The sequence below is a fragment of the Lycium barbarum genome, chromosome 6 (assembly GCF_019175385.1).
Source record: "Lycium barbarum isolate Lr01 chromosome 6, ASM1917538v2, whole genome shotgun sequence".
Taxonomy (NCBI): Eukaryota; Viridiplantae; Streptophyta; class Magnoliopsida; order Solanales; family Solanaceae; genus Lycium; species Lycium barbarum.
In genome coordinates, this window is record NC_083342.1 from 90,564,677 (window position 1) to 90,589,852 (window position 25,176).

Sequence of the window (25,176 nt, forward strand, 5' to 3'; positions counted from 1 at the left end):
AATCATTTCAAAGTTTTGTTTCTTTCGTTTCTCCCCCTCCCCCTTCCTCGGCATCTTTGTCTCATCTTCTTTGTTGTTATCTTCTTCTTCTTCCACCTCTTCTTCGAGAAAGAAGGGTGGGACTTGGTGATTTTCTGCATATACTCATTTTATTTAGTTTAAACTACCTGAGAGGTGTTTAGTTCAAACAACCAGGTAGTTGTTTGAATAACCTTACTGTTGTTAAACACCCGAGGTAGTTTGGTCTCCAAAGGTTGTTTAAAAATCAAACAATTTGTTTAAACAACTACAGGTATAAACAACCAGGAAGTCGTTTAAACAACTTGCTTTTACTTTTTTGAGTTTGTGAAATGCTTGGGGATTTCCTTTTCGGGTAGATTTTTGAATTTTATGTGGAGGGGCTTTTGTGTACATAAATAGAATTTTGGGGTTTTAAGTTTTAAATGAGGTCTAACGTCATTAACCGCTAATTCAAAGAAAGTCCCTTTTACCTAAGGTTTAAAACTTGAGTCTGTTTCTCTTAAAAAGAAGACCCAAAGGTCCCTTTAATTGAAGGACCTAATTTTATAACTGCATTCAAACTAATGTGATGTTCCTAGTTTACCCTTCTCCAAAATCCTTAAAACCATACATTTTTCTTAAAGTCAAAGCTTTTGGCATTTGACTTACTCTTTGTATTAAGTATTTCTTCATATTTTTGTGCCATGGCACATGAATAAAGGAGAAAAGTTATTGATTCTGTGATTTTCTCCTTCAACCCCCAGTCCCCTAAGATTTTAAATCCAGAGGTCCTCCTCCTAGATATGTTGGTTGGATCTCCCACAAATACCACCACACCTGTGTTGGATTCTCCAAAATAATGCATTATTTGAGGATCTGACATGAGTGCAATGACATGTTTGGAGGATCCGAGCAACGTAGCCTCCTAGTTCTACTAGCACCAATCAGCACCACTAATGGCCGCCTTGTACCCTGCCCTCTTCCAATCCTATCTTTTTATTCTTTTCTATCTTTCCTTTTGGGTTCAAATTAATTTGTACATCTATTTTGCCAAATGGATTATTTCCTTCTAACTTCTCTTGGCAAAAGGTGAAACTTACTGCCTTTTCACAAGGTTGTTGTAGATGTATTCTCCGAAGAAAGTTTTGAGAGTAGTTACCAAAACCTAAAATGTTTGTTGGTTGCTGGAGCAATTCTTTCTGACTAATGTAGTAATTCAGTGGGCGCTACATATTGTGGACATCCTTAAAATTTTCCTGAACTTTTAAAAGCGAACCCTTTTGATTCGTAGATGCAGGCTTGAAAAATAAATCAATATGATAGAGCTGAATAAATCACTCTGGAAAAAGAAATGAATTCCATGATTTGATATTTATTCATGTCTATGAGTTGCTATTTCATAACTGATAGCAGGGTACATATGCTTAGGTGAATGATGTGACCGGATTTCGTCTCCGTGATTCTTGTTTGGGGCTTCGGCCACTGAACCAAGTGTGTCATTCGACATGCTTCACTGAATATCTTTTTATTATATATAATATTTTTATAAAATTATCATGCATATACAATAGGTCGATACCACCTAAAAGATATAATGCAAAGTAAACATCAATTTGAGATAGGGAACTAAAGTCTTAAAACCCCATAGCCTCTAGACCAAAGCTTGTATATACAAGTTGAATTGTGACAATAGGTCACAGCTTATGGCCTTGAGTGAAATTATTACACCATATAGCTTTACAATCTTTTATTTTCTTGATTAGGTAAAAAGGAGACGGAGGAATGCCGACGACAATTGGAAGTTGCCAAGAGGCATGCAGAATCAGTAGCTATTATAACTCCAGAACTTGAGCAGGCTTTTTGTGAGGTTTGTTTCCCAATCTCAAAAAGAAATACAGATTCTTGTGAATTTGTGGATAGTCTAACTTTTGGGTAGCCTGTATGTTATCACCATCTCTGCTTGCCTCTTTTTTGTATGGTATCCTTGGTCCTTCTATTTAACAAAAGCTTGTTATGCCTCTATCTAAAAATAATAATGTTTTGATCTTTGAGGTTCCCACCAGTTGTTTGTAAATTGCTCCAAAAAGGCAAAAATCAACTAACATTTTATTAAACGGACCCAGTAATTGAATAAACTAAACAGATGTAGATTTTTAAGAACTTTCATGTCCTTTATGTGTTATTACGTTCATTATATGTCATCTGTTTGTTGATATATATATATATATATATATATATATATATATATATTAGGGAAGGATCACAGTAATTGAGTTAATTAAACAGACATATATAAATAGTTCTCTAGCATTACCTCAAAAAAAAAAAAAAAGAAAAAAGAAAAAAAAAAGAGAATATTCTCTAGCTAGAGAGACAAATTATACTATTTTCATAAAAAATATAAATATATATAAGAACTGCTTCCTGAATCGGGGACTCAATTCCTAATGAAAGAAGGAAGAAGAGAATTGCTGGATTATTCTCTCATGCATGTTGGAGTTTAAATAGTATTTGATGTAATCCAAAAACGGAAAGGAAAGTAATTTCTATTCTTGAAGGAAAGTAATGGCTATTCTTAGTCACCCATTAAAAAAAAGGCAGCCCGGTGCACTAAGCTCTTGCTATGCGTGGGTCTGGATCACAAGGGTCTATTGTACGCAGATTACCCTGCATTTTTGCAAGAGGCTGTTTCCACCGCTCGAACCTGTGATCTCCTGGTCACATGGCAGCAACTTTACCAGTTACGCCAAGGCCCTCCTTTGCGCCCTCCTTCGCGTAATCACCCATAAAGATAGAAATATTTCATGTTTACAAGTTGCCTATTGTCATATTTTTCTACTTCTTAACATTCCCCATAGGTGGAGCCTACATATCGTAGGCTATGTAGGCTCCTAAGTTGCTGCAGGCATACTTAATTCTAGATCTACTGATGGATTTTGCAAGAAGTTCTGTAAACGAATCATTTGAGTTGATGAAACATGTCGTCATGCACCCTGACTCAATTCTTTTCTAAATGCGATGACAATCTACTTTTTTTTTTTTTTTGAGAACTGAAATGAGAATGTACTTCTATATGATTTTCATGAAACACTGGCTTTGAAGCATTATGTATTTCAGTCTAATCTTCACTGTCCAAATGCGTGGATGCATCTTCTCACACCTTAATTCTTCGAGAAGTTGCTTTAACTATATAAGCTCACATGTAGCCAAAGCCATTGCTAGGTATTTTACCTCTACACTTGATTTAAATATTGGGTCTTGCTTTTTTGCTCAGAGTAAAACACATTACCTCCATATGCTGGTTGAAGGTGATTCTGCCTAGTCTGCATCATGTCCTCTGTCCTCATAGAGTAGCATGTTGAGGTAAACCTTTAATGTACCTTAGAATGCGACTTATTGCATTCCAATGACCCGTTGGGAGTTTGGAGAACAACGGTGACATCAAATGAGATGTCCGGTTAGATAATTGAGTTTGCTAATCAATTTGCTATAAGCCTATAACAACTGCGTGATTCAAATGCTTCCCCTATCCCTGAAGAAGCTTAATAATGGGTTCATAGGAACATCAATAGGTTTGCAATTCAGAGTACCAGTTTCTTCCAATATGTCCAAAGCATGCTTTCTTTGTGAAATAACAATTCCCACAGATTGTGCTACCTTGATGCCTAGGAAGTAATTTTAGTTTACTGAGATCTTTGATCTAAAAGTGACTGATAAAATGCTGCTTAAGTTGAGAAGCCTTCAAGATCACCACAAACTATAACAATGTCATTAATATAAATAATAAAGAATATACACTTGACATTGTGTGAGAGCTTATAAAATGCAGAGTGAGCAGCTTCTCTCCCAAGTAAGCTAAATTGTTGGACAACAGTGCTAAAGAAGCCAAACTATGCTCTCAGTGATTGCTTGAGACCACAAAGATCGGCCCCAATTTATTAACTGACAAACTCTCTCCCTGAGCAGCTAACTTTGTAGGTTGCTCTATGCAAACCTCCTCAGCGAGTTTGCCATGAAGGAAGGTATCTTTGATATCCAACTGATAGATGGGCTTATGGAATATGACTGACAGTTTGACATGGAGATATGGAGGCGTCAGGCAGATGCCATCTGTCCTGTTGGAGATCACGATAAATATGAACACATCGCTTGGCTACCAATCTAGTTTTGAGACGATCAACCTTGTAATCAGCATCTATCTTGATAGTAAAAACCCAATGATATCTAACTGTTGTTTTTCCTTGTGGTAAAGGAATTATTTCCCAAGTATCATTACTATGAGGAGCAATTATTTAGATCATAGCCTGACGCCAATTTGGATGAGTCATCACCTCTTCCATAGTCTTATGCTCTTTGACAATGGATAAGTTTGTTAGAATGGCATGACACGAAGGTGACAAGAGGTGGTAACTCAAGAAATTTTAAACAGGAGGAGTGTTCCTGAACACCTTTCAAGGAGCAATAGGAAGAACTTCATTTGATGAGTGGTAGATCAAAGCAAGGGATGCCCTTAGAGTAAGCAATGAGTCACTCGACAAACTTTGTGTGCCTGTATCATGGGCAGAAATATCATCTGAACTGGCAGAGGGTTTGATCGAAGTCATCTCGAGGAGACATAATGCGGTGTAGTAGAAGGAGCAAAAGTTGGAGGATTTGGAGTCAAAAGTTGGAACGGGAAGAATGGGGAGATGATTTGTTGGTTTGGTGGATTTGGTAGGAGATAGGGTGATGTCTGGATAAAGGTTACATCTATTGAGACAAAGTACTTATGTATAGAAGGGTAATAACATTTGTAACCTTTTTGGAGACAAGAGTACCCCAGGAAGATACATTCGGTTGACTTTAACTACAGTTTTGGCTACAGTTGCTAGGGTGACAGTAGAAAAGAATGCAGAAGGTGTAAGGGTAAAAAAATGATTTTCTCACGAGAGATATGGTTAGTAGTAGTGCCAGCAAAGTGGATAAAAGACAAGTATCCAACCAACTCGCCCAACAAAAAATGGGTTGGATAACTGATTCTTTTTGTTAAAATGGGTCAAATATGGATATTATCCATACAACCTACTGAAAAAATTGGATTTAAAAAAAATGGAGTTTACCACTTTCCAAAAGATTTTGATAGATGAACCAGTCAACTCCATGTGAAGGAGCTTCATGGAGGAGCGTATAATATATGCAGCTCCTAGCCTGTGAGATAGAGAGTTCGTAATTTTTAAAAAATTTCAGCTTGCCTACAATAGACCCTTGTGGTCCGGCCCTTCCCTGGACCCCGTGCATAGCGGGAGCTTAGTGCACCGGGCTGCCCTTTTTTTCATGATTAACTGGTAACAAAATAATGTCCAATTTATGTGACTCACTTTTCTTTCTAGTTTGTTCCAAAAAGAATGCCATCTTTCTATAATTAGAAACACCTGAACTTTAAAATTTCCCTTTTACCCTTAATGAAATGATTTCTAGATTGACAACATGCCAGAAACACAAATGTCTAAGGTGTTGTTTTAGACCACAAATTTCAAGTCTTTCTTTCTTTCTTAAACCTTATGACTAGTCAAACGGTGCCACATACATTGGAACAAAGGGAGTACTTAATAAGCATTATTGGGATAATTTAATCCTTGAGCACCAATCCTCCACACCACTTTTGCTCCCAAAATGTAAATCTACTCCCATCCCCAACGTTAAAAGTAATATTATCCTTAAAAGCATCCCGCCCTTTCATTATATTCCTCCACACACCACATGCCTTTCGGCTGTGGATTTAATACTATCCATCCGGATTTAGTACTATGGATATTTGGATATTTGCTGGAATTACTACTATGGATATTTGGGTTATGGATTGGATTGGACTGTTCAACAAATGGGTAGGATTTGTTTCTTTTGTGTTCTAATCAATCAATTTGGTATGCCTCTTATGTTCTGATCGTCTCATATTGCATATGTAATGTTCGCGGTTCTTAGGGTTGCCTGCATATTTAATTCATTTCTTTCCTTGCAGATGCCATCTACAATTGAGGAATTGGATGCAGCTATTCAAGATACCATTTCTCAAGCCAACTCCATTCTTTTCCTGAACCATAATGTTCTAGAAGAGTATGAAACACGTCAGAAAAAAGTAACTTCCTGTTTCCTGTATTTGCTTATCCATTTTAACCTTCTGAACTATATGGTGATCACATCTGATTTTGTCTTGCACTTTTCCAGATAGAATCTCTTTCGGAGAGTCAAGAGATGGAAGAAGAGAAGTTAAGCAACCTCATTAATGAAATTAATGCTTTAAAGGTTAGCGTTTTATGGTTCACTAGCATTTTCGGTAGTTACCTGGTGAATGTAATGTTTTTAGCCAGCTTGTTGTATATGAAGCAATTGCTTATTAAACCCTACAATGGCTCACTTCACATATAGTAATACATGGTTGCCTTTCATTGCAAATGGTATCTCTTTTTTCAAGGTCTCAAACGTATCCATTAATACTGCTAAGAGAGTGAATTGCCTCATCTAAAAGCTACATATCCATTAATATTACTAAATGGGTGAACCGCCTTATCTAAGAGCTGAAGCTGTTAGAGCAGGGGACTTGTTTGGTCTACAACATGTCCCCTCATGTGCGAGGTTAATTTCATTTTGGCCAAGCACTTGAAATAATTTGTTGATAGGAGAAGGTTAGACTCGACACAAATATATCTACCTGCCCTGCTCTCATATCAGTTGAAGAGCACTCAATTGAGCCCTTCCTATCCCATCCTTGTGTTACTTCATAAGGTTGACCTAGCTGTTATGTGTGATTGCTTCATCGAAAAGCTTAATAAAGAAAGATTCAGAATTGTAACACTTTGATGTTTTTTAAAATGCTGCCTAGTACCAGTATGTCTTATGACAAGTTATTTAAACACAAAAAGAATAATAAAAATATGTTGTTTTAGAGAATGGGAAAGGCAATAGGTTCTTTGGATGAGAGATTCATTAAGTAATGTGGGAAAAAATCGGGTCAAAGTATCAGAAATTGTAGATAATTAGGAAAATATTATTCCTCCTTTATTTCGTTATCTTTCTAGTATCTTGGCTGTGGTTGTAAAATTACAAGGTGTTTATCTCTACTGGGGACACATTGTGATAGTGTACCAAAAAAATGTTCTTATTCTAGGATTTTGCAGGAAAGGTGGCTACCAACATTAAGAAGTCTTGTTTCTCAAATCAACCAGACTTTTAGCCGCAATTTCCAAGAAATGGCTGTTGCAGGAGAAGTTTCATTAGGTATGTTAACCTCAGTCCTTGCAAAACTGACTTCTTGGGAAGTTTTGTCAACCTGTATTGATCAACGTTTCTCTTCAGATGAGCATGACATGGACTTTGACAAATATGGGATACTAATTAAAGTCAAATTCAGGTAATTACGGCTCTGATTCTTCCTTATTTCGAGGTCTGAACAATTGAGATTTCTGGCCTCTTGTGAGTGTCCTTTATCAGGGAAGAGACAGATGTTTCATATCATTATTTCTTTTGCCTTTTGAGAAAATGAGTGCTAAATTTCTACCTATGGGAAATACTTATGTTACAACGTGCACTAGCATCATTTTGTTTCTTTTGATGCCATATAAATTAGTTTTCAGTATTATAGTACTGAACCTAAAGTTGTTATTTTTTCTTGTACCTATTTTATTTTTCAAATGATCTTTTAGGAAGAGAAATCACAGGCTTTACTTATGAGCAAAGCAAAGAAAAAATTCGCTAGCATCTATAACGTCAGGTAGCGCTTCATGATACCAACAAATATGCAAAAAGTAGGAAAGACTCTTGTGCTCCGAGATAGGGATATTAGATACATAAAATCTCTTTCCTGCTTACCTGAAGAATGCGGTAAGTGAGCTGCCTTGTTCTCTCATCTAATCTGCTAAAATGCCAACATTTGGAGTAAGTTCCCTGATCTTGTTATCCAATTAAACACTAGCCAGGAAGAAGGTAGCTGTAAATTTCAGTGCTAATGACAATTATTAGCTAACCTTGTTTGTGTACATCCAAGTCAAATGCAGTGCTTAATTTTTTTTTTTTATAACTGAGAAAACCCTGAGAGCATGTGGCCCACAGTTCGAAACTCGGTTGAAATGGCCGGCTCCCTTTCCCTTCTCCACTCAAGTACGGCATTATTGTCTGCAATAGGGTTCAAACTCGTGACAGGCGCTTCACACACACATTCACACATAGTGCCCTTGCCACTAGAACAAAGCCCTGGTGCCCAAATGCATCTCTTTATATGATAAATGATATATTTATATCATGGTTGAAGTATAAGGCTTATTGCCTAAATCAGTGCTTAATATTTTGGAGAAGTTCCCAAATTCTTATTTCTGAAGGACTACAATTGTACTGTAGTTAAAATATCTCTCTCTATCCATAAAGAGTTCTTGAATTCTGGAGGATTTTGATTGATACATAGGTAGAATGGTGGGGGTTCTAGTCTTAGTTTGCACTTCTCTAATGGAAGATAAATTCACTTAGGTAATAAAAATGCATTTTTAAGTAAGTTTTTTGGTAGAAGCAATCAACAGTGACGGGTAGTAAGAAAGAAGATAATTTTCAAAGAAAGCAAGTATTTTGGATGTAATGAGGTTGGTGCCAAGAAAACATGAAGTTTGTAAAATATTTTAACAAACATAAAATGGACAGTGCTGTCAAATTGTTGCTCATCTGATGCTGCGGATCATCGAAGGCACCTCACTGTTGGGCTCATGAATAGCTCAAGCCATATATAAGGAGTTCTTGCATTTTGTTATCACAAGATTCTTGAGCTCACTTCATGGTCTTGACGGAATTCCTTTTTGTTAGGTTTTGCTTTCCAAATAATGTTATCTCGTTGATAGATATCTCTTATTTGCTGGAGAAGTGGTTGTCTCGATCTTGTTACTCTGTGAAGTTGAATTAGAATTTTATATTCTTTCTTTCGACTTGTCTATAAAAATTTTTTGTTGTTGACTTTTCTTTAAAAAATTGGTTAATGGCCCCTCTTTGAGTTCTAAACCTCGCAGATTCATGGGTTATTACAGACCATAATTTTAAGCAGATTCACTAGCCTATATGCCGCTCGCTTGTTGCGGTATATCTCAAATATGGAATCAGAGGTTGAATGATGCCCATAATTGTCGTGCATTTATTTAATTCTCTTCTTACACGGTCAAGTAAGACCACACTTAAGATTGGCTATTTGAATAACTCTGCTAATTCTTGAATCAACACGGACAAGAATATCAAAGCACCAAAATAAACTAACGAGGTTATTGTAACACGTGGAACCATCCTATGTGGTGGAGGTTACAGATCACAAAAATATGAAATAATTGATTAAAATTGTAAGACTATATAGTTAAAATTTATTCTAGAGATTTACCACACTGAACATACGACAGTACTTGACAAATGGGTTCATGAGAAGAACAGAATTTATCTTTTTTGCTTGCATTTGGATTTGTAACACATTTTATGACTTCCCAAGTGCAGTAGAGTATGAGAGGGAACATTTTCTTACACAGATGTATAAGAGGGAACTAGAAGTTACAGAGAAAATTTTGACATAACTTCGTGGAAGTCTTTAAAACTAACAATATGCACTTGTAGCTTTTATGAAGTCTTTACCTGTTTCTTCACAAAGGGACTAAAGTAGACTTTCCGGCAACTTTAGCAAAAACTATGTCGATTTTTTTTTTTTTTTTTTGTTCTGAGACGTCAACTTCCTCTTTCGCTTCAGACATTAATATCTAACTGAATTTGGCTGTTCCCGGGAATTTGTCTCAACTTTTTCCCTGATCTCCAACATATTATGCTTTTCTAGGATCTGCAAGTAGTTGGGTTCTTGAAGTTTGTGTTTAGCAAGTTTCTATAATGCAGCAGAAATGCAACTCACACTTGCGCTCCTAACGTTGTAGTCTCCTTCACTTCTTTCCCGTAATTTTGATAACAATATCTCCAACATTCGACTTTTCCTTCATGTAAGCTGTCACAATTTTACCTCTAAAATTATGAAGCTTGTAAGACTAAGGTGATTGCTCCTCATTATCTACTTTTCTCCCCTTTCTTCTTTGTACTAAGTGTTAACAGTGTTAGGACTGATGAAAAGATTCAGTCTGTTACTTTTCATTAGTTTTTAGATCATAAATCTGTACTTGTGCTGTCTCATATCCACCTTTGGTAGTTATTTGTCCCCCTTACATTATTTACAAGCAATGTTTGCAACTCTGCATAGACATCCAGGGCCACAGCTTTCCACTGGCATTGAATAGGCTGTTGTACCATAGGTGAAGCAAAGAAAATAGAAAGAGCAGAGTGAAAGACTTCCGTGTTTCTAACTGTTTAATGGGTCAGTACCCTACCCAAGGTGCATTAAATATCTATAGAAGAATTCTATTCTTTTTCTGCATGTATTGTGCATATCATCGACATCCATGAGGAGGCTTATTTCTGGAAAGCCTACCCATAGGCGTGTGTGTCATCCTATATTTACACTATACTGTCCTACCTACTGTAAATTGGAATGATGCGTTCTATTTGGCTTATTTATTTGTTTATTTATTTTTGGTTCTCCATGGCTCGCTTACAGTTTGTTGTTCTTGTATCCTTATTACCAGGGAGACGGGGCAACTCCAAGTTCTAAGTGCCCACCACCAATCTGGAGGAGTATGTCAGTTAACCCACTTTTTCTATCTGTGAGTTCGATTGGTGTATTAACTTCTTATACAATATCCTGTCAGGAACGATCTGTTTCAACTATTCTTTACCTAGTTTCTTTGCAAGACCTAACAAATTGCCCCTTTAGAGTGGTGGATGAAATAAATCAAGGTTAGTTATACATTTACAGTATTTGTTATTCTTAATGAACTGGATGCAAGAAATCATTGTGTACATTTGTGCTTCAAGGAATGGATCCTATCAATGAGAGGAAAATGTTTCAGCAATTAGTGAGAGCTGCCAGCCAACCCAATACACCACAGTAAGAGAACTCTCTTTGCTCTTCTATTCTCATGATTGTTTTACCATTATCATGTCCAAATAACAGCAATTTATGTGCTTATGTCCTTGTGATAAATGAGCTCGGTGTGTATGCTTTTTCCAATCGTTGAAAAAGCCTCATCTTTGGGATTTCTGGGAAGATATCTGCCGATTATTTTTTACCTCTACATGAAATTTAGTTTTAAGAATGACCTTTGATGTAGGACGAATATGGAGTTTGTACAATCTGCAGCAATTTCGCCTGGCCAATATATCCGTTTCTTTAAGATTAAGAGGGGAATAGGTTTATTTGAAGGTCTCCAGATTGTTTTAGAACTGCTAGGTTCAGATGACAAAAGACATGGCTTCGAAAAGGAGATCAATTAAATGAGTACTAACTCTCTTCTAATACTTTGTTGTACCGGGTTAACAAGGGCTAACCCGCTTTATTCACTACAGTACCGGAACAGAACAATCTCATGCCATAAGAAAAGCTATGGGGACATCTGTTCGGAAAGAGATATTTATTAAATAATGATAGCGGCATTACCCCTAAACTTTAAGAACACACAAATAAATCATGCAAGACTTCTTAGAATTAGTAGTTTATATCTGTGACAAAGGTAATGATTTTGTAAAGGCATAATACATAAACAGGCACTCAATCCTGGCCTCAACTGGCAACTAAACACTTCAACTTTGAGAATGCACATCTAGAGTCTAGACACCTTAACTCGTCTCCACTGTGTCGGTTGAACACTCCGACTTACAAAATGATCATCTAGACACCTCCAAAATTTATGTGTCACGTCAGTATCGGGTGTCCATGAGACACAGTGTGGACAAGTTGAGTTGTCTATATGTGCACTTTCAAAGTTGAAGTGCTTACTTGCTAGCTAGGCCAAGTGTGAGTGCCTGTTTACGTATTATGCCTTTTGTAAAAGGAGATTTTTCATTAATATTTCTCTTTGTATATTGCATTCGCATTCCTTGGTGATCTACTTTGAAATTCTGCTTGAAGTAATCAAACAAGTTCCGTTTACACTTCGAGAAGTCAGTATTTTGATAGTTGGATCCTGCCACCCACCATGCAGATGCCCTTGTTAACTTCGAATTATCGATAATCATATTTCTTCTTTATTTTGTATTATGGCTGGACACTGAATTCCCTTGTTTGAGTTAGATTCTAGTATCTGATTGGTAACTTGGTCATCGAATGTGATTCTAACAAAGTTAGGCAGAAAACTGATATAGTAATCAGCATTTAGTAAATGTAATATATATTTTTCTCTCTGTGTGTGTGTGTGTATAGGTAGAGTTCCGGCCAAACCCCCCATACAAGGTTATTATAACCATGATGATGGATTAAACTAAAAAATAAAAATAAAAAAATATGGTGAGTCCTTTGTGAGAGATCCCTTTGCAAGTGTTATCAGACGGCATAGACACCACTGATGGCCAAGCTTCTGCAGAAAGGACGCAGATATAAATACAAGGGATCCATTTATTTCCAACCCGTCTATGGTGAGAAATGTCAAATAGTTCTTTTTATGGACGAGATATTTTGTTACAAGTGGAACTCTAAACTACTCTATGCATGCACAGTTTTTGATTTCTCATATTAACGTGAATCCATATTGGTTTATTTTGTTGGGTGGTCATTGACTGTTATGCCGATTCCCCTGCATATTTTGGAGAAGTTGATGTTTCTGGTCCTTGTCCTACTACTAAAACATCCAGCCTTTCTTCTGATTCTGTCAAATCGTTTGCAGGTGCTTCTTGCTTACTCCAAAGTTGCTGCCAAATCTTGAATACAGTGAAGCATGCAGCATTCTGACTGTAATGAATGGGCCCTGGATTGAGCAGCCATCCAAAGGTTTTCTACCACTTTTTAACCAGTACCATATGGTTGTAGTCATAACATAAATCGCGCACTAAATGCCTTTCTTCTGGTGCTAAATTGCAGTGTGGAGTGGTGGAGAAAGCTGGAGGTCTGTGATGGGATTAGCCTCTGTTGCCGCTGACTAGAATCAGCAACACTCGTGGTAGATTCGACCAGGAACTGTCTATAAGAAAAATTTACAATTTTTTAGTTGATCTTCCTTTGCCCCGTTAAAAGCTGAATCATGGTGGCTCAGCTACTGTTTTTGAAAAATCTGTCTATACTGGCTCTTATTCTTAAGTGCATAGTTCTTTTGTACGCATAATTCATAGTAGGCTAACCTTGTTTATAGTAACGTAGAGGTATTCCCTCTGTTCGAACTCCACAATAACCTGTCCTCCATTTTCTGTTTATATTCAGAAATTGTTTACTTCTAGAAGATGTCTATATCTACTCCTGTATTGATATGAATGTCTCTCTTTCTACTTGATAAAATGAATGTCTTCCTTTCTAGTGTCCCTATCAAGACTAGATAAAGAAACTGTTCTTTTTTTTTTTTTTTTTTTTAAGTTGCGAATATTTTTGTCCAAATATTATTTTCATATGAAGATCTAGATCTTCCATCTGTTCCTCTTATTTCAGCAACAACCAGCTAGGGACGCACAAAACTGAGAAAACTAATTCGATTGTTGCTCCTGGTGTTCGACGCAAAAAAGAAAATAAAAAAATTACACAAACCAGATTTCCTCCACCTCCCAAACACGTGAACGGATTCTTCAACATATTTTCAAATTATTCCACGATTGAAGACCATAGTTCCAAGGCTTGAAATTAAAAGGAAATTGATTTGATAGTAATTCAAAAAATGTGTAGCAAATATTTTTAAAAAGTGAATTTAAAACATTTCACTGGAATTACGGTATGTTGTTCAAGTATACTAGTGCTGAGTTGTATACTCCAACATCACACTCATTCAGCAACAGGTGTTTCTTCTTCGATTTTCAGCTTAGAAGTGCGATCAAATGCATCTCAATCTGCTTTCCATGCGATTAAATTCAAGTATGAATTTCCCAAAAGTACTGGAGGCGATATAGCGTAACATCCATTTCATATCAAACAACAAATTTACAACAACACACCAGTGTGATCCCACAAGTGGAGTTTGGGAAGGATGTGGTGCACGCAGGTCTTATCCCTCCCTACCTTTGTGGGGTAGAGAAACTGTTTTCGATACACCCTGGAATTAAGAAAAGTGTTTTTCAGAACATGTTTGAAAAATACAAAAGTAAAAGAAGCTGTGTTGAAAATATCGAAGAAAAGAAATAATATTTGATAGCAAAAGTAGTAAAGATAACTAAAGTAAAAGAATCAACAATAGTACTAAAATTGAAGATTAAATAACAAATCTGTAAGTAGAAATTTCAAATTCAAGAGTTTCAAGCTCAACAATGTGGATCTTCAATTTCCTCCACTAAAATCCTTCAAGACAACGATTTTTCCAATTCTAAGCCCTTGAATGAACAATAAATTAAAATCAAAGCACCAAACTAACACAACTCTCAAATAAAGAGTTGAAGTAGTTGATAGTTTTATAAGCGGTGAGTAACAATTGTTGTTTCTTTTATAAAAAATTATGGTGAAACAACCGGTATAAGTGTAAATGATTTGCCCTACATATTATTTTCACCCTCTCCCAAACAACTTTATTCTGAACATTTGTTGTCCCATAAACCAAATAAACACCACAATAATATATCAGTGTAATCTCACAAAAGCGGTGTCTGGGGAGAGTAGATGTACGCAGACCTTACCTTGAGAAGGTAGATAAGTTGTTTCTGAGTGACCATTGGCTCAAAGAAAGAAGAAAAAGAGGCAGTAGCAAAAATAAGAGAATAAGGTTGTTACATCCCTTATCTCAGAACTAAGGTTAGACTCGTATCGTTGGAGTTTTAGTGGAAAAACTGAAGGTCTGAACGTTTTCCGAAAATGGTTGACATACCTATTTCGGGAAACCATAATCCCTTTATTAGTTGGGAATTTGAGAAAGTACCCTTAACGAAAGTTGAAGTACGTAGAAATACCTTTCCAACCATATAAGGAACAGGCCTATCAGAGATTAGAGCAAAGAGATATGATCGTCTCAAGATGGAAAATAGTAAGGCGCTTGAGATTAGATAGAATCGGCTTAGTTTTTGATATGTCTTCCTTCCAGCCCAATTTTGTGAAAATCCATTGAGAAGTTGAGAAAACGTAAAACATGAAATTTGTATCCCTTTGAAATAACTTTCCAACGATATATTGTGGAGCCCAAACAAAGCTTTGTGCTACGAGTTATGCCCATTTTACCGAATGCTGTCAGAATGGCCTAGGGTGCCGCCCCAAGCCAAAATCACATAAAAATGTAATTTTCATTAGGTCCTGTAATATAGGCCTAGTGCGCCGCCAAATTATGCTTGAAACGTCTTTTTTTCGAATTTTATATGTACCCAACTCCGAAAAACTTTTCCCACTTCATTCTAAACCGTCTTTTTGGAGAGAAAACACCCTAGGGCTTCCACAAAGCATCCAAGGTTAGTTCTTACTCAAACCCCATTGATTATTACATCAATCTAACAAAGATCAACGTTAGAATCCTAATCTATTCCATAGATTATCGATTGAATCATCGTCTTGGACAAAAGAACCCTAGAATTTGAATTCAAGAGGATTGAACTTAAAAAAGGTAATACTTCTACTCTCTAATCACTTATAGTTGTGAATTAATGAGTTCTTGGGAGAATCGTAAATGGGTTTGATAGAGAGTAACATATGAACTATGTTAGGGTTTTGGATTATTAACTTATGATTGTTGTAGTCATATAGGTGATGAAGAATGATGTTACTTTCATCAAATTGAGATTGTAGAATCACCTAGAAGTAATAGAATGGGAACTAGGTGAAGAAAACACCATTAATGAAGGTTGTGGAGCGTTATGGCCACTAAGTGCTTGATAAAATACTTAGGTGACCAAAGCATGGATATTATTACTAATATGGAATCTCTTTGACTTGTGTTGCTATAGATTAAAGTTGAAAGGGTTGACGAACGTTATATTACACTCAAAGGCTATGTGAGGCTAACTCTCAACGTTTGGGAATGTTACGCCACATTATTTTACAACGTTACTAATTGCCTCAGAAATATAGTTAAGCTTAGTTCCTTGAATAGTTGCAGAACTTCTATTCTCTAGTTTCGTAATTCGTTCATGACTTTTATTCCGAATGTTGTGAGCTCAGTACATAATCGATATAGACTCCTGTTAGATACCCATGAGTCTTAGTCTAGACTACTCAGCATGTTTATAAATAGTCAAAGCTTCAGCTTCCATAATCAGTTCATGAATACATGTCTGAGTGAATCATTGCCCAGTATGTTAGTGTTGTATCTTTTAGCATGATTCTCAGTTCTTTTATGTAAATTGTTTAATGATGAACACCTGTGTTATTGGGCCTAAGGCTGCAGTTATGTATACGTATACTTGGGCCCGAGGCCGCAGTTTGCGCACATATATATTGGGCCTGAGGCCGCAGATTATTTACTCAGATAAGCAGGTGGTTCCTCATTCAGAACAGGGAGTATTCATATCTTTACTTCCTTATTTCAGTTATCAGTTATCAGTTCAGTTTCAGTATTTATGATTCTTTCTTTCAGTTGCTTTACATACCAGTGCAATTCAACTGTGCTGACGTCCTTTTTGCTCGGGGCCTGCATCTTGCGATACAGATAACGATTTACAGGTTGACGATTCTTCTTGCTAGGACCTGTAAGACAACCTCGTTAGATAAGGTTAAGGACTCCTAAACCTCTAACCTACAATAGTATGTATTAGTTAATAACTTAGCCGACTAGAGGAAGTCTTGTCTATACAAACTATGTATCCTAATAGAGATAGTTCACGTCTGGTACTTTGTAGTCCTCTAGGGCTCTTCGTTGTGTTATATAAATACACATAGCATGTACCGTGTAATTTATTCAAGAAGAGCTTTAAGCTACTGTATTATTATTTTCTTCATGGTATCAAGAGCATATGCTCAATTAAAAATGATCCTGAAGTTTATCTTCCTCTCAAAACAGCCATGTCATCTTCCTCCAACACCGCCCTAGCCCTTTCACCCACTTCACTTCACCAACTTATTTCAATCTGTCCAATTAAGCTAAAACCATCAAACTATCTTGTTTAGAGGACACAAATCCTTCAGCTTATGCAGACTCTGAAAATTGACAAAATCGTTAATGACGATCCTTCATTGGATACTATAGAGAACGAGAAAGAACAAAAGAGTCCAAACCCAAAATTCACTGAATGGCAAGAACATGACGTTCTTGTTCGAAGTTGGCTTTCTGGAACAATGACAGAAGAGTCAATGTTCCTTATTATAGGATACTCAACTGCAAAACAAATATGGGACTGTCTTGAGGATACTTACCTACAAGCAAGCAAAGATAAAGAGTTTCAGTTGAAGCAACAACTTCAAATTGTGAAACTAGGATCCAAGTCCATTGATGAATATATCAAGGAGTGTAAAGGAATTTGTGATAGTCTCATGGCTATCCACAAACCATTGGATGAAGATAGTTGATGTGCCGTAAATTTCGGCACATTTTATGCCTTTGTAACTAGAAGTGTTGCTTGTTTTAAAGTGTTTTTACATTGTTTCTTATGTTATTTTTGTATTTTATAGGGTAGGTGAACTAAGAATCGGAAATGAGATGAAATGCTGAAAAACGGATAAATTGGAGCTAAATGACAGCCCGTAACTCATGTTACGGTCCGTAGCATTGAACCGTAACAGGAGTCAAATTTCCAGTAAGTTTTCATTGGAAACATCAGTGTTACGATGTGGTGTTACGGTCCGTAACTCATGTTACGGTCCGTAACATCTCACCGTAGCATCAGCCAAAATTCCAGAGAGTTACCAAGTAAATGTCACAAGTTACGCTTCAGAAGGACGGACCGTAACACAGGTTACGGTCCGTCGTATGGTGGCCGTAACAACAAGCGGACAAATGACGAAATGAAGGACGGATCGTAACCTGAGTTACGGTCCGTAACGATGCCGCGTAAGGGCATTTTTGTCCAGAAACTTGGCGCGATTTTTGGCTCTATAAATACTTAATGTAGGGTTTTAATTCAGCAGCCAGATATATTTTTGAGAGCATAAACTCTAGGTTTTTCATATTAGAAGTTTTTGGAGCATTTAAAGTAAACTACTTCACTTCCATTCCACCTTGTAATTGCATTGTAAGTATATTATGTCAACTTTTATGCTTTCTTTGCTAGTCAAGATTATGAGTAGCTAATTTTAAAGCTAAGGTTGTGAGTCCCATGATGGATATTATGTGAATGAGTTTCTATTATTGATATATGCATAATGGTTGTCGGTATGCATTCAGTTTTTGTGATTTAGCGTTGGGTGATGATTGCAAGCATTATCCTAAGCCATTATATTAACTTTTCTTGGGAAAGAGAGTTAGTATTGGTAAGATTGAATGACAATGACTCGAGGCGTTAACCCTCGTTTAATAGACTAACTTAGGGATAAGAACAATTCTAAATTGACATTATTGGTCATTCTTCGATTGCAACTCTTTTACATTTGGAAGAATCATAAAGAGGAAATATGACTTAACTGTTGGAAAACATTAAGAAGTCCTTAAGAGACCAAGTGCATATTCATAGAACAACCATTAGGAGTATATCACATTGAAACTTGAAGCATAATATCTAATCACATTGGGGAACACAACCTTAGTCTCTATTTCGCATTTAATAAAATTTCAGTCAAAATACTTAATTACATTATTCAGCAACTATTTCAAACTATCAGGAATAGGATTAAAGCCTTTAAAGACTAGTATCGCATACGATTAGTACTCTTTTCTCTCCATATTCCCTGTGGGATTCGACCCCAACCTTGTTGGGTTACTATATTTGACAACGTCCGCTTTACGCTATTAATAGGTGTAATTTGAGCGTATCAAATTTTGGCGCTGTTGCCGGGGAATACGGTTTAGAAATTACTAATTGTTGTGTACTTTTCTTTAAAACTTTTTCTATTCCATCACACCTTGTTTGCTGTTGTAGTGAACTAGGTGAACATGGCAGGAAGACCCAATCGCAATCAAGGGGGAATCCAAGTGAACCATCCTGCACCAGAAGAAGAGGAGAATGAGAATGTATTTGCGGAATTCATCAACGAAGCTGATTATGCTTCTGCAGTAGTTCCTCCTAGAACGGGAAATGCAAATTTCAAAATTGATAGTTCTATCTATCAGCTATTGAAACTTGAAGGCTATTTCTGAAATTCTTCGGAGGATTGTCCACTCCGACACCTGAAGAATTTCCTGCATGTATGTTCTCAACAATCCCAAGGTGCTGTTCCTGTTGATGCACTGCGGTTATGAGTCTTCAAATATTCCTTGGCTGGCCAAGCAAGGGAATGGTATGAAAAGCTCCCCATCAATACCATTCATACCTGGAACGAGTTAGCCAATATATTCTTGAAAAAGTGGTTTCCACCAAGCAAAAAGGCTGAGCTTAGGGACAAGATCTTTGAGTTCAAACAACTTCCGGGGGAACAACTATATGCAGCATGGGAGCGTTTCAAATATTATCTAGCTCAATCTCTGACCCATGGATTTCCGAATGCTATCCTCACCGAGAAATTCTACAAGGGGTTAGATACCATGAATCAAATTGTTGTCAACACTGCAGCTGGGGGATGCTTCATGGACAAATCATTTGTCAACATCACCAGGTTGCTCGACAAGCTTACTACCCACAACCAAGCTTGACATTCTAGTGATAGTGAAACCTTGTCATATGGTAGTCCCTCTGCTTCCGCGGTGGCCAAAGAAAATCATGAGCGAGATCATGCTTTTGCTCAATTGCAAACCACCGTGGATTTATTATCGAAGAGGCTTATGGAGAAAGAAGCCAAAGGTGTGAATGTTGTCGAGGAGATGCCACCTCATTCTCCCGGAATGTACCAAGTCTCTGAAGAAGCTTATCTAGAGGGGCAACCACAATATGAAGATGCGAATTATGTCAACAACTCGCAAGGGGGCTATTAAAGGCAAAATTATCAAGGTCCCGGTAATCACCCATGACAAAAGCCTCAACAACAATTTCAAGGAAACAATTATGGAAGAAATGATCAGGGCAATCCAAATCAAGGGAATTACAACAACTATAATTATGGCAACAAGAACTCGAACCCCTACATCCCACCTAGGGGGCAAGCATCAAATTCCCAACAGTGGAGAGATAATTAAGCTAATAACTCTGCTGGCAACACGTCTAATGATTCTGCGGAACTGAAAAGTATGATGCAGAAAATGCTAATGAATCAAGACAGAACAGAGAGCACAATCAAGGGAATGTCTCAGGTCCAACTATCTCATTCAGCTTCCATTCAGAAGCTTGAAGCGCAATTCAGAGACCTTTCCCGAGAAGTGCATACTCCTCAACGGGGACAACTACCGAGTGATACAGTTCCAAATCCAAAAGGTAGTGGAGTAAACTTTGTGGAGAATGTACTTGCTATTAGCACCAGAAGTGGAAAAATACTTCAAGGTGCTAATAAAAAGGTGATTGATCTGGAACCAATTGTTGAAAAAGAAGCGCAACCTGATGTATCTGATGATATTGTAGAGGAAGAAATAGAGGAGGAAGTCCCTATTATAGCGGAAGAGGAGCAGAACCTTGATAATCTCAAGGCACAAGGAGAAAAACAGGAAAAGGAAAAGGCAAAACTTTCTGGTGCTCTTCGCCCTTTGAGCCAATTGTTCAAATCTTCACCGCCTTTTCCTCAAAGGCTAGTGAGAAAAACAGAAGATGAGAAGTGCTTGCGATTTTATGATCAACTCAAGCAGTTGACGATGAACATTCCTTTCATGGACGCTGTCCAAGAAATGCCCGGCTTTGCTAAGTATTTGAAGGATCTTTTAACAAAGAAAAAGAAGCCATTGAAACACGACACTGTGGGTATCATTCACCGCGTTAGTGCTATTCTTTCCAAGACCACAGTGCAAAAGAGGGAAGATCCTAGAGCATTCACAATTCCATGCACCATAGGGCAGCAAGATTTCGCCAGGGCTTTGTGTGATAACGGGGCGAGCATAAATCTTATGCCCCTGGAAATTTTCAAGAGATCGGGGCTAGCAATGCCAAGGACAACTACCATGAGGTTGCAGATGGTTGACAGATCGATAAAAAGGCCAGTGGGGGTAGTTGATGATGTGTTGGTTCAAATCGGGGAATTCCTACTGCCGACAGATTTCGTGATTCTTGATTGCGCTATTGATCAGGAAATTCCTATCATTTTGGGAAGACCTTTCCTTGCGACAGGGAGGGCTCTTATGGATTCCGAGAAGCACGAGATCAAGTTCCGGGTGAACGATGAGGAGGTGAATTTTTGTTACATCCGACATTTTAGCTTATTCGAAAGATTCGAAATAATTTGACTTGCAATGAATAAGGCCACAATTGGACCTTGCTTGGTAGGAATGTGTAAGCTATGAATGCAATGGTGTGGAATTACGAAAGGTGGCCAAGGGCAAAATTGGAATTTTGGGAACTTGCCCCATGAATTACAACATGTAACCAACAATCTTGAGCTCAAAAATGATAAGTAAAGGAGGCCCAATTTGGGAAGGCCCAACCGGCCACCACCTAGGCCCAAGTCCATGGAATTAATTTCCATGTGACAATATATATATCTATGTTTATCCAAAGAAGGTTCAAGAAAGAACACAAAGCAAGAAAAAAAAAAGAGAAGGGTTCGGGTGAAAGGGAAAGAAAGAAAGAAAAGAAAGAAATTTTTTTTGGAGCCAAGTCCTTGATTCAAAATTCCATTTCTTGTGAAATAATTACCAAGTGCAAGGCCCTCTACAAGTTGATATAAGTATTGTGGCAAGAAAGCAACTCTAACCCCAAGTGAAGAAAAGGTAAGAATCAATCCAATTTCTTATTTTATGAAGCTTGAATTGTGTTGTGGAATGTAGGAAATGAGTAGAAATCATGAAAACATGGAAGTTGCATGATGCTTGTGTGAAGTAGTGTATAGCCGTGCATGGGCATGTGTTGTGTAGGCAAAGATGAGTTGATTCCATGTTGTATTCTAGTTATGGTTGTGTGAAATCTATATTAGAAACGAAAGTTGAATGAATTGAGTTGAATTGAAAAAATATGGATGTTGGCCGTGGCTATGGAAGGATTTGATATGGTGATGAATTGTTTTGTTTGATATGTTAGTTGTATGGTTATGATCTTTATAATTTAAATGACGGAAAAATGATGTAAGTTTGCATTGATTTGGAAGTGTTGGAAGAATTATGGCATTGAAATTGGTTGTATGTCATTATGGGAAATTATGCGAATTTATATAGTTTTTGCATAATTGTGAAAGTAAGATCATAGGATGTAAATTGATGTTGTTAGTGAATTTGGAAAGAAACGATGTGAGTTAGTATGTTCGTCGTGATCGTAGACGCTTCGGATGGAATATGGAGAGCGACGAATCATTCGAACTCATTTATATTGTTTGGAATATTTTTGGAATGTGTTTGAATAATCTTGAATGGGTAAATGAATATGAAAATGTTGATGTTGGTTTGACCTTGTAAAGTTTGTATGAAAGTTGTCATTTTATGTAGAAAGAAGATCATTGATGTTAGAACCTATTTCGTTGTGAACTTTGACGTCGTTTGGTGTTGTTGGGTTGTTGTTGTTGAATGTTCTGAGCCGAGTTAAATTCTCGGGGTGTCAGATTTATAGGGGAAATGCTGCCGAAATTTCGGTAGCCAAGTATAGCCCAAATATTAAAATGTTAACTTTCATGAATAGTAACTGGTAAAAGTGACCATTTGCAGTTTTTGGACGAAACGGGAATTGAGATTTGACGAGCGTAAGGCGCAATCCAGGTATGTAAAGCCTACCTTTCCTTCTTTTGGCATGTCCTAGTTATACTAGGTTAAGATCGGACCCTCGGGGATAATTCTGCTCTTGGAAATCCGAGTTCAAGTTTGGGCACTATTCATTCAGCGCAATTGAAACATATTCCTTATAATTGGTTGCAAGAATGTTCAAACCTTCATAACTTTTGCTATTGTGTCCGAATCTCTCCGAAACTTTCGTAGATGGCTTTATGGAGCCTAAAGTCTGTGATTTGTGTCCGCCGCCTCGATTTGACTCAAGGTGGGCCCGCACGCCCCGAGGCTTCCCTTATTTGGTTTGTTTGACTCATTTCCGTCCGATATGAAAAGTGATCGTTTGCCTAGGACTCAAAGGTCCGTTTGAAATTTCCTATACCATTATTGAACGTTTTGCACTATGAATGATATTAGATTTTCGGAAAATGACCTGTGAATTGTTTTTCAATGGTTTTGCAGTTTGGGACTTCGTAACTTCTATACATTAATTTTGATCGACCTGACTCCTACTCCGAGCCTTCTGGCGTCGGTATATGCCTATATGTAATTATGTGTCGAGTCCTGTAAATTATTTTAATATGCATATGGTCTCTGCACTACTCCGTTCGTGCCATTCGTTATGATTTCGTTCGTCGGTACCCGGGCCGGCCTTGTGATCGTGCGCGCTATACCATATTCGGAAGTATGATGTGTTACGGTTTCCGAGGCCTCGCCATAGGGCCGGTTACCGTCTATGGAGTTATGATGTGATATGGCATTTGATATGTTCTGATGATGTGATATGTGTGTGATACGATTTGTCTGGAGACTGTACGGAGATTTGAAAACTTCTGGAGTATGATGTGTTGTGGCACCAGCGTCGGGGGTGACCACGTTCCTAAGCCCTATACATGATTTTTATTTGCATTTGTACATTTATCTTCCGTACAGGTTTGATTTGCTACTTTGACGTTTGTGTTTGTTCCTTCTGACTCCAGTTATGATTGTGATTTCTGTACCTTCTGCTTTACATACTCAGTACTTCTCCCGTACTGACCCCCTGTTCTTCGGGGGGCTGCGTTTCATGCCCGCAGGTACAGAAGCTCGTTTGGGTGATCCTCCGATTTAGGCTACCTATTCTGCTATTGTGGAGAGCTCCCCTTGATCCAGAGCTTAACTTTTGGTACATACCTTTTGCTGTGTGTGTTTCTGTACATTTGTGGCTGTGTGGGTACGGCGGGGCCCTGTCCCGTCATATGTTCGTATGTTCTGTTTTGTTTTAGAGGTCTGTAGTCATATTTGTGGGTCGTGGGTCTGGTGTGTTTGTATGTGGATCTGGTTTGCGTTCTTAAGCGGCCCGTATGCTACTATGGCCAAGACGGCCCATGAGTTTGTACGTGTGTGTGTGCATTTGGGCGATGTATATTCCGCCACCTTTCTGATTTTGATATGACTGTTCTGCACGGGCGACCGCTTAAGATAAGTGTTCGATTAATGTTTGTGTGACGTCTGCTATTAGTTTTCAGTTCGAACAACGTATGATAAGTCTGAATGAGTCTGAATATGATGATCTGGTTTGTGAGTCTGTTTGGGGTGCCTAAGTAGGGTGCCAGTCGCGGCCCACGGGGTTGGGTCGTGACAATTTTCACGCTAGCAAAGGCATGAAATTACCTAGTCCTTATCAAAGTATTTCAGTCATAAACTCGGTTGATGAGGTGGATGAAGCAGTGGAATTTAAAATGGAGGAAAAATGCTTGAGTGAAGCATTATTGGCCATCTTGGTGAATTTTGATGCCGAACAAATGGAGGGATATAATGAGACAGTGAATTCACTCACCGGTCTGGGGTCTTACTCTTATGAGCCCAAGAAACTGTCTCTTGATTTAGAAAAATGAACAACTCCTCCAGCAAAACCATCAATTATTGAGCCACCGAAGTTGGAACTCAAGCAACTTCCATCCCATCTTAAATATGTGTTTCTTGGAGAAAATGTTACTCTTCCAGTTATTGTGTCATCACTTCTGAATGAGGGCCAAGTTCGGAGACTCATCGCAGTCTTGAGGAAGCATTTAAGAGCTTTGGGTTGGACTATTGCAGACATCCGGGGGATTCCCTCCGGAATTTGTGAGCACAGAATTCAGTTGGAGGAGGAAAGTTCAACAAGTGTTGAGCATCAGCGAAGATTGAATCCACTGATGCAAGAGGTGGTAAAGAAAGAGATTATTAAGTGGCTAGATACTGGGGTGGTTTAGCCAATTGCCAATAGTCCATGGGTAAGTCCAGTCCAATGTGTGCCAAAGAAAAGGGGCATCACTGTTGTCCCTAACTCAAAAAATGAGTTGATTCCGACAAGAACTGTCACCGG

General features: G+C 37.8%; 1 protein-coding gene and 1 non-coding gene across 3 annotated transcripts in view; one reads left to right on the top strand and one right to left on the bottom strand.

Moving 5' to 3' along the window:
- Positions 1–13,298, top strand: part of LOC132644788 (structural maintenance of chromosomes protein 5) — a 36,106-nt gene extending 22,808 nt beyond the window's left edge. For both annotated transcript variants that reach the window (XM_060361394.1, XM_060361395.1), the window contains exons 21-30: positions 1,764–1,867; positions 5,999–6,115; positions 6,205–6,282; positions 7,155–7,254; positions 7,333–7,387; positions 10,617–10,665; positions 10,740–10,827; positions 10,906–10,978; positions 12,750–12,853; positions 12,944–13,298. In XM_060361394.1, the coding sequence (XP_060217377.1) occupies positions 1,764–1,867; positions 5,999–6,115; positions 6,205–6,282; positions 7,155–7,254; positions 7,333–7,387; positions 10,617–10,665; positions 10,740–10,827; positions 10,906–10,978; positions 12,750–12,853; positions 12,944–13,005 (830 nt within the window). In that variant the 3' untranslated portion in view covers positions 13,006–13,298. The remainder of the gene's footprint in view (positions 1–1,763; positions 1,868–5,998; positions 6,116–6,204; positions 6,283–7,154; positions 7,255–7,332; positions 7,388–10,616; positions 10,666–10,739; positions 10,828–10,905; positions 10,979–12,749; positions 12,854–12,943) is intronic.
- Positions 13,299–19,433: 6,135 nt separating this feature from the next.
- LOC132600970 (small nucleolar RNA R71) lies at positions 19,434–19,540 on the bottom strand. Its single transcript, XR_009567425.1, has one exon. It is a non-coding gene; the product is annotated as a small nucleolar RNA R71 (small nucleolar RNA).
- Between the last annotated feature and the right edge of the window lie 5,636 nt (positions 19,541–25,176).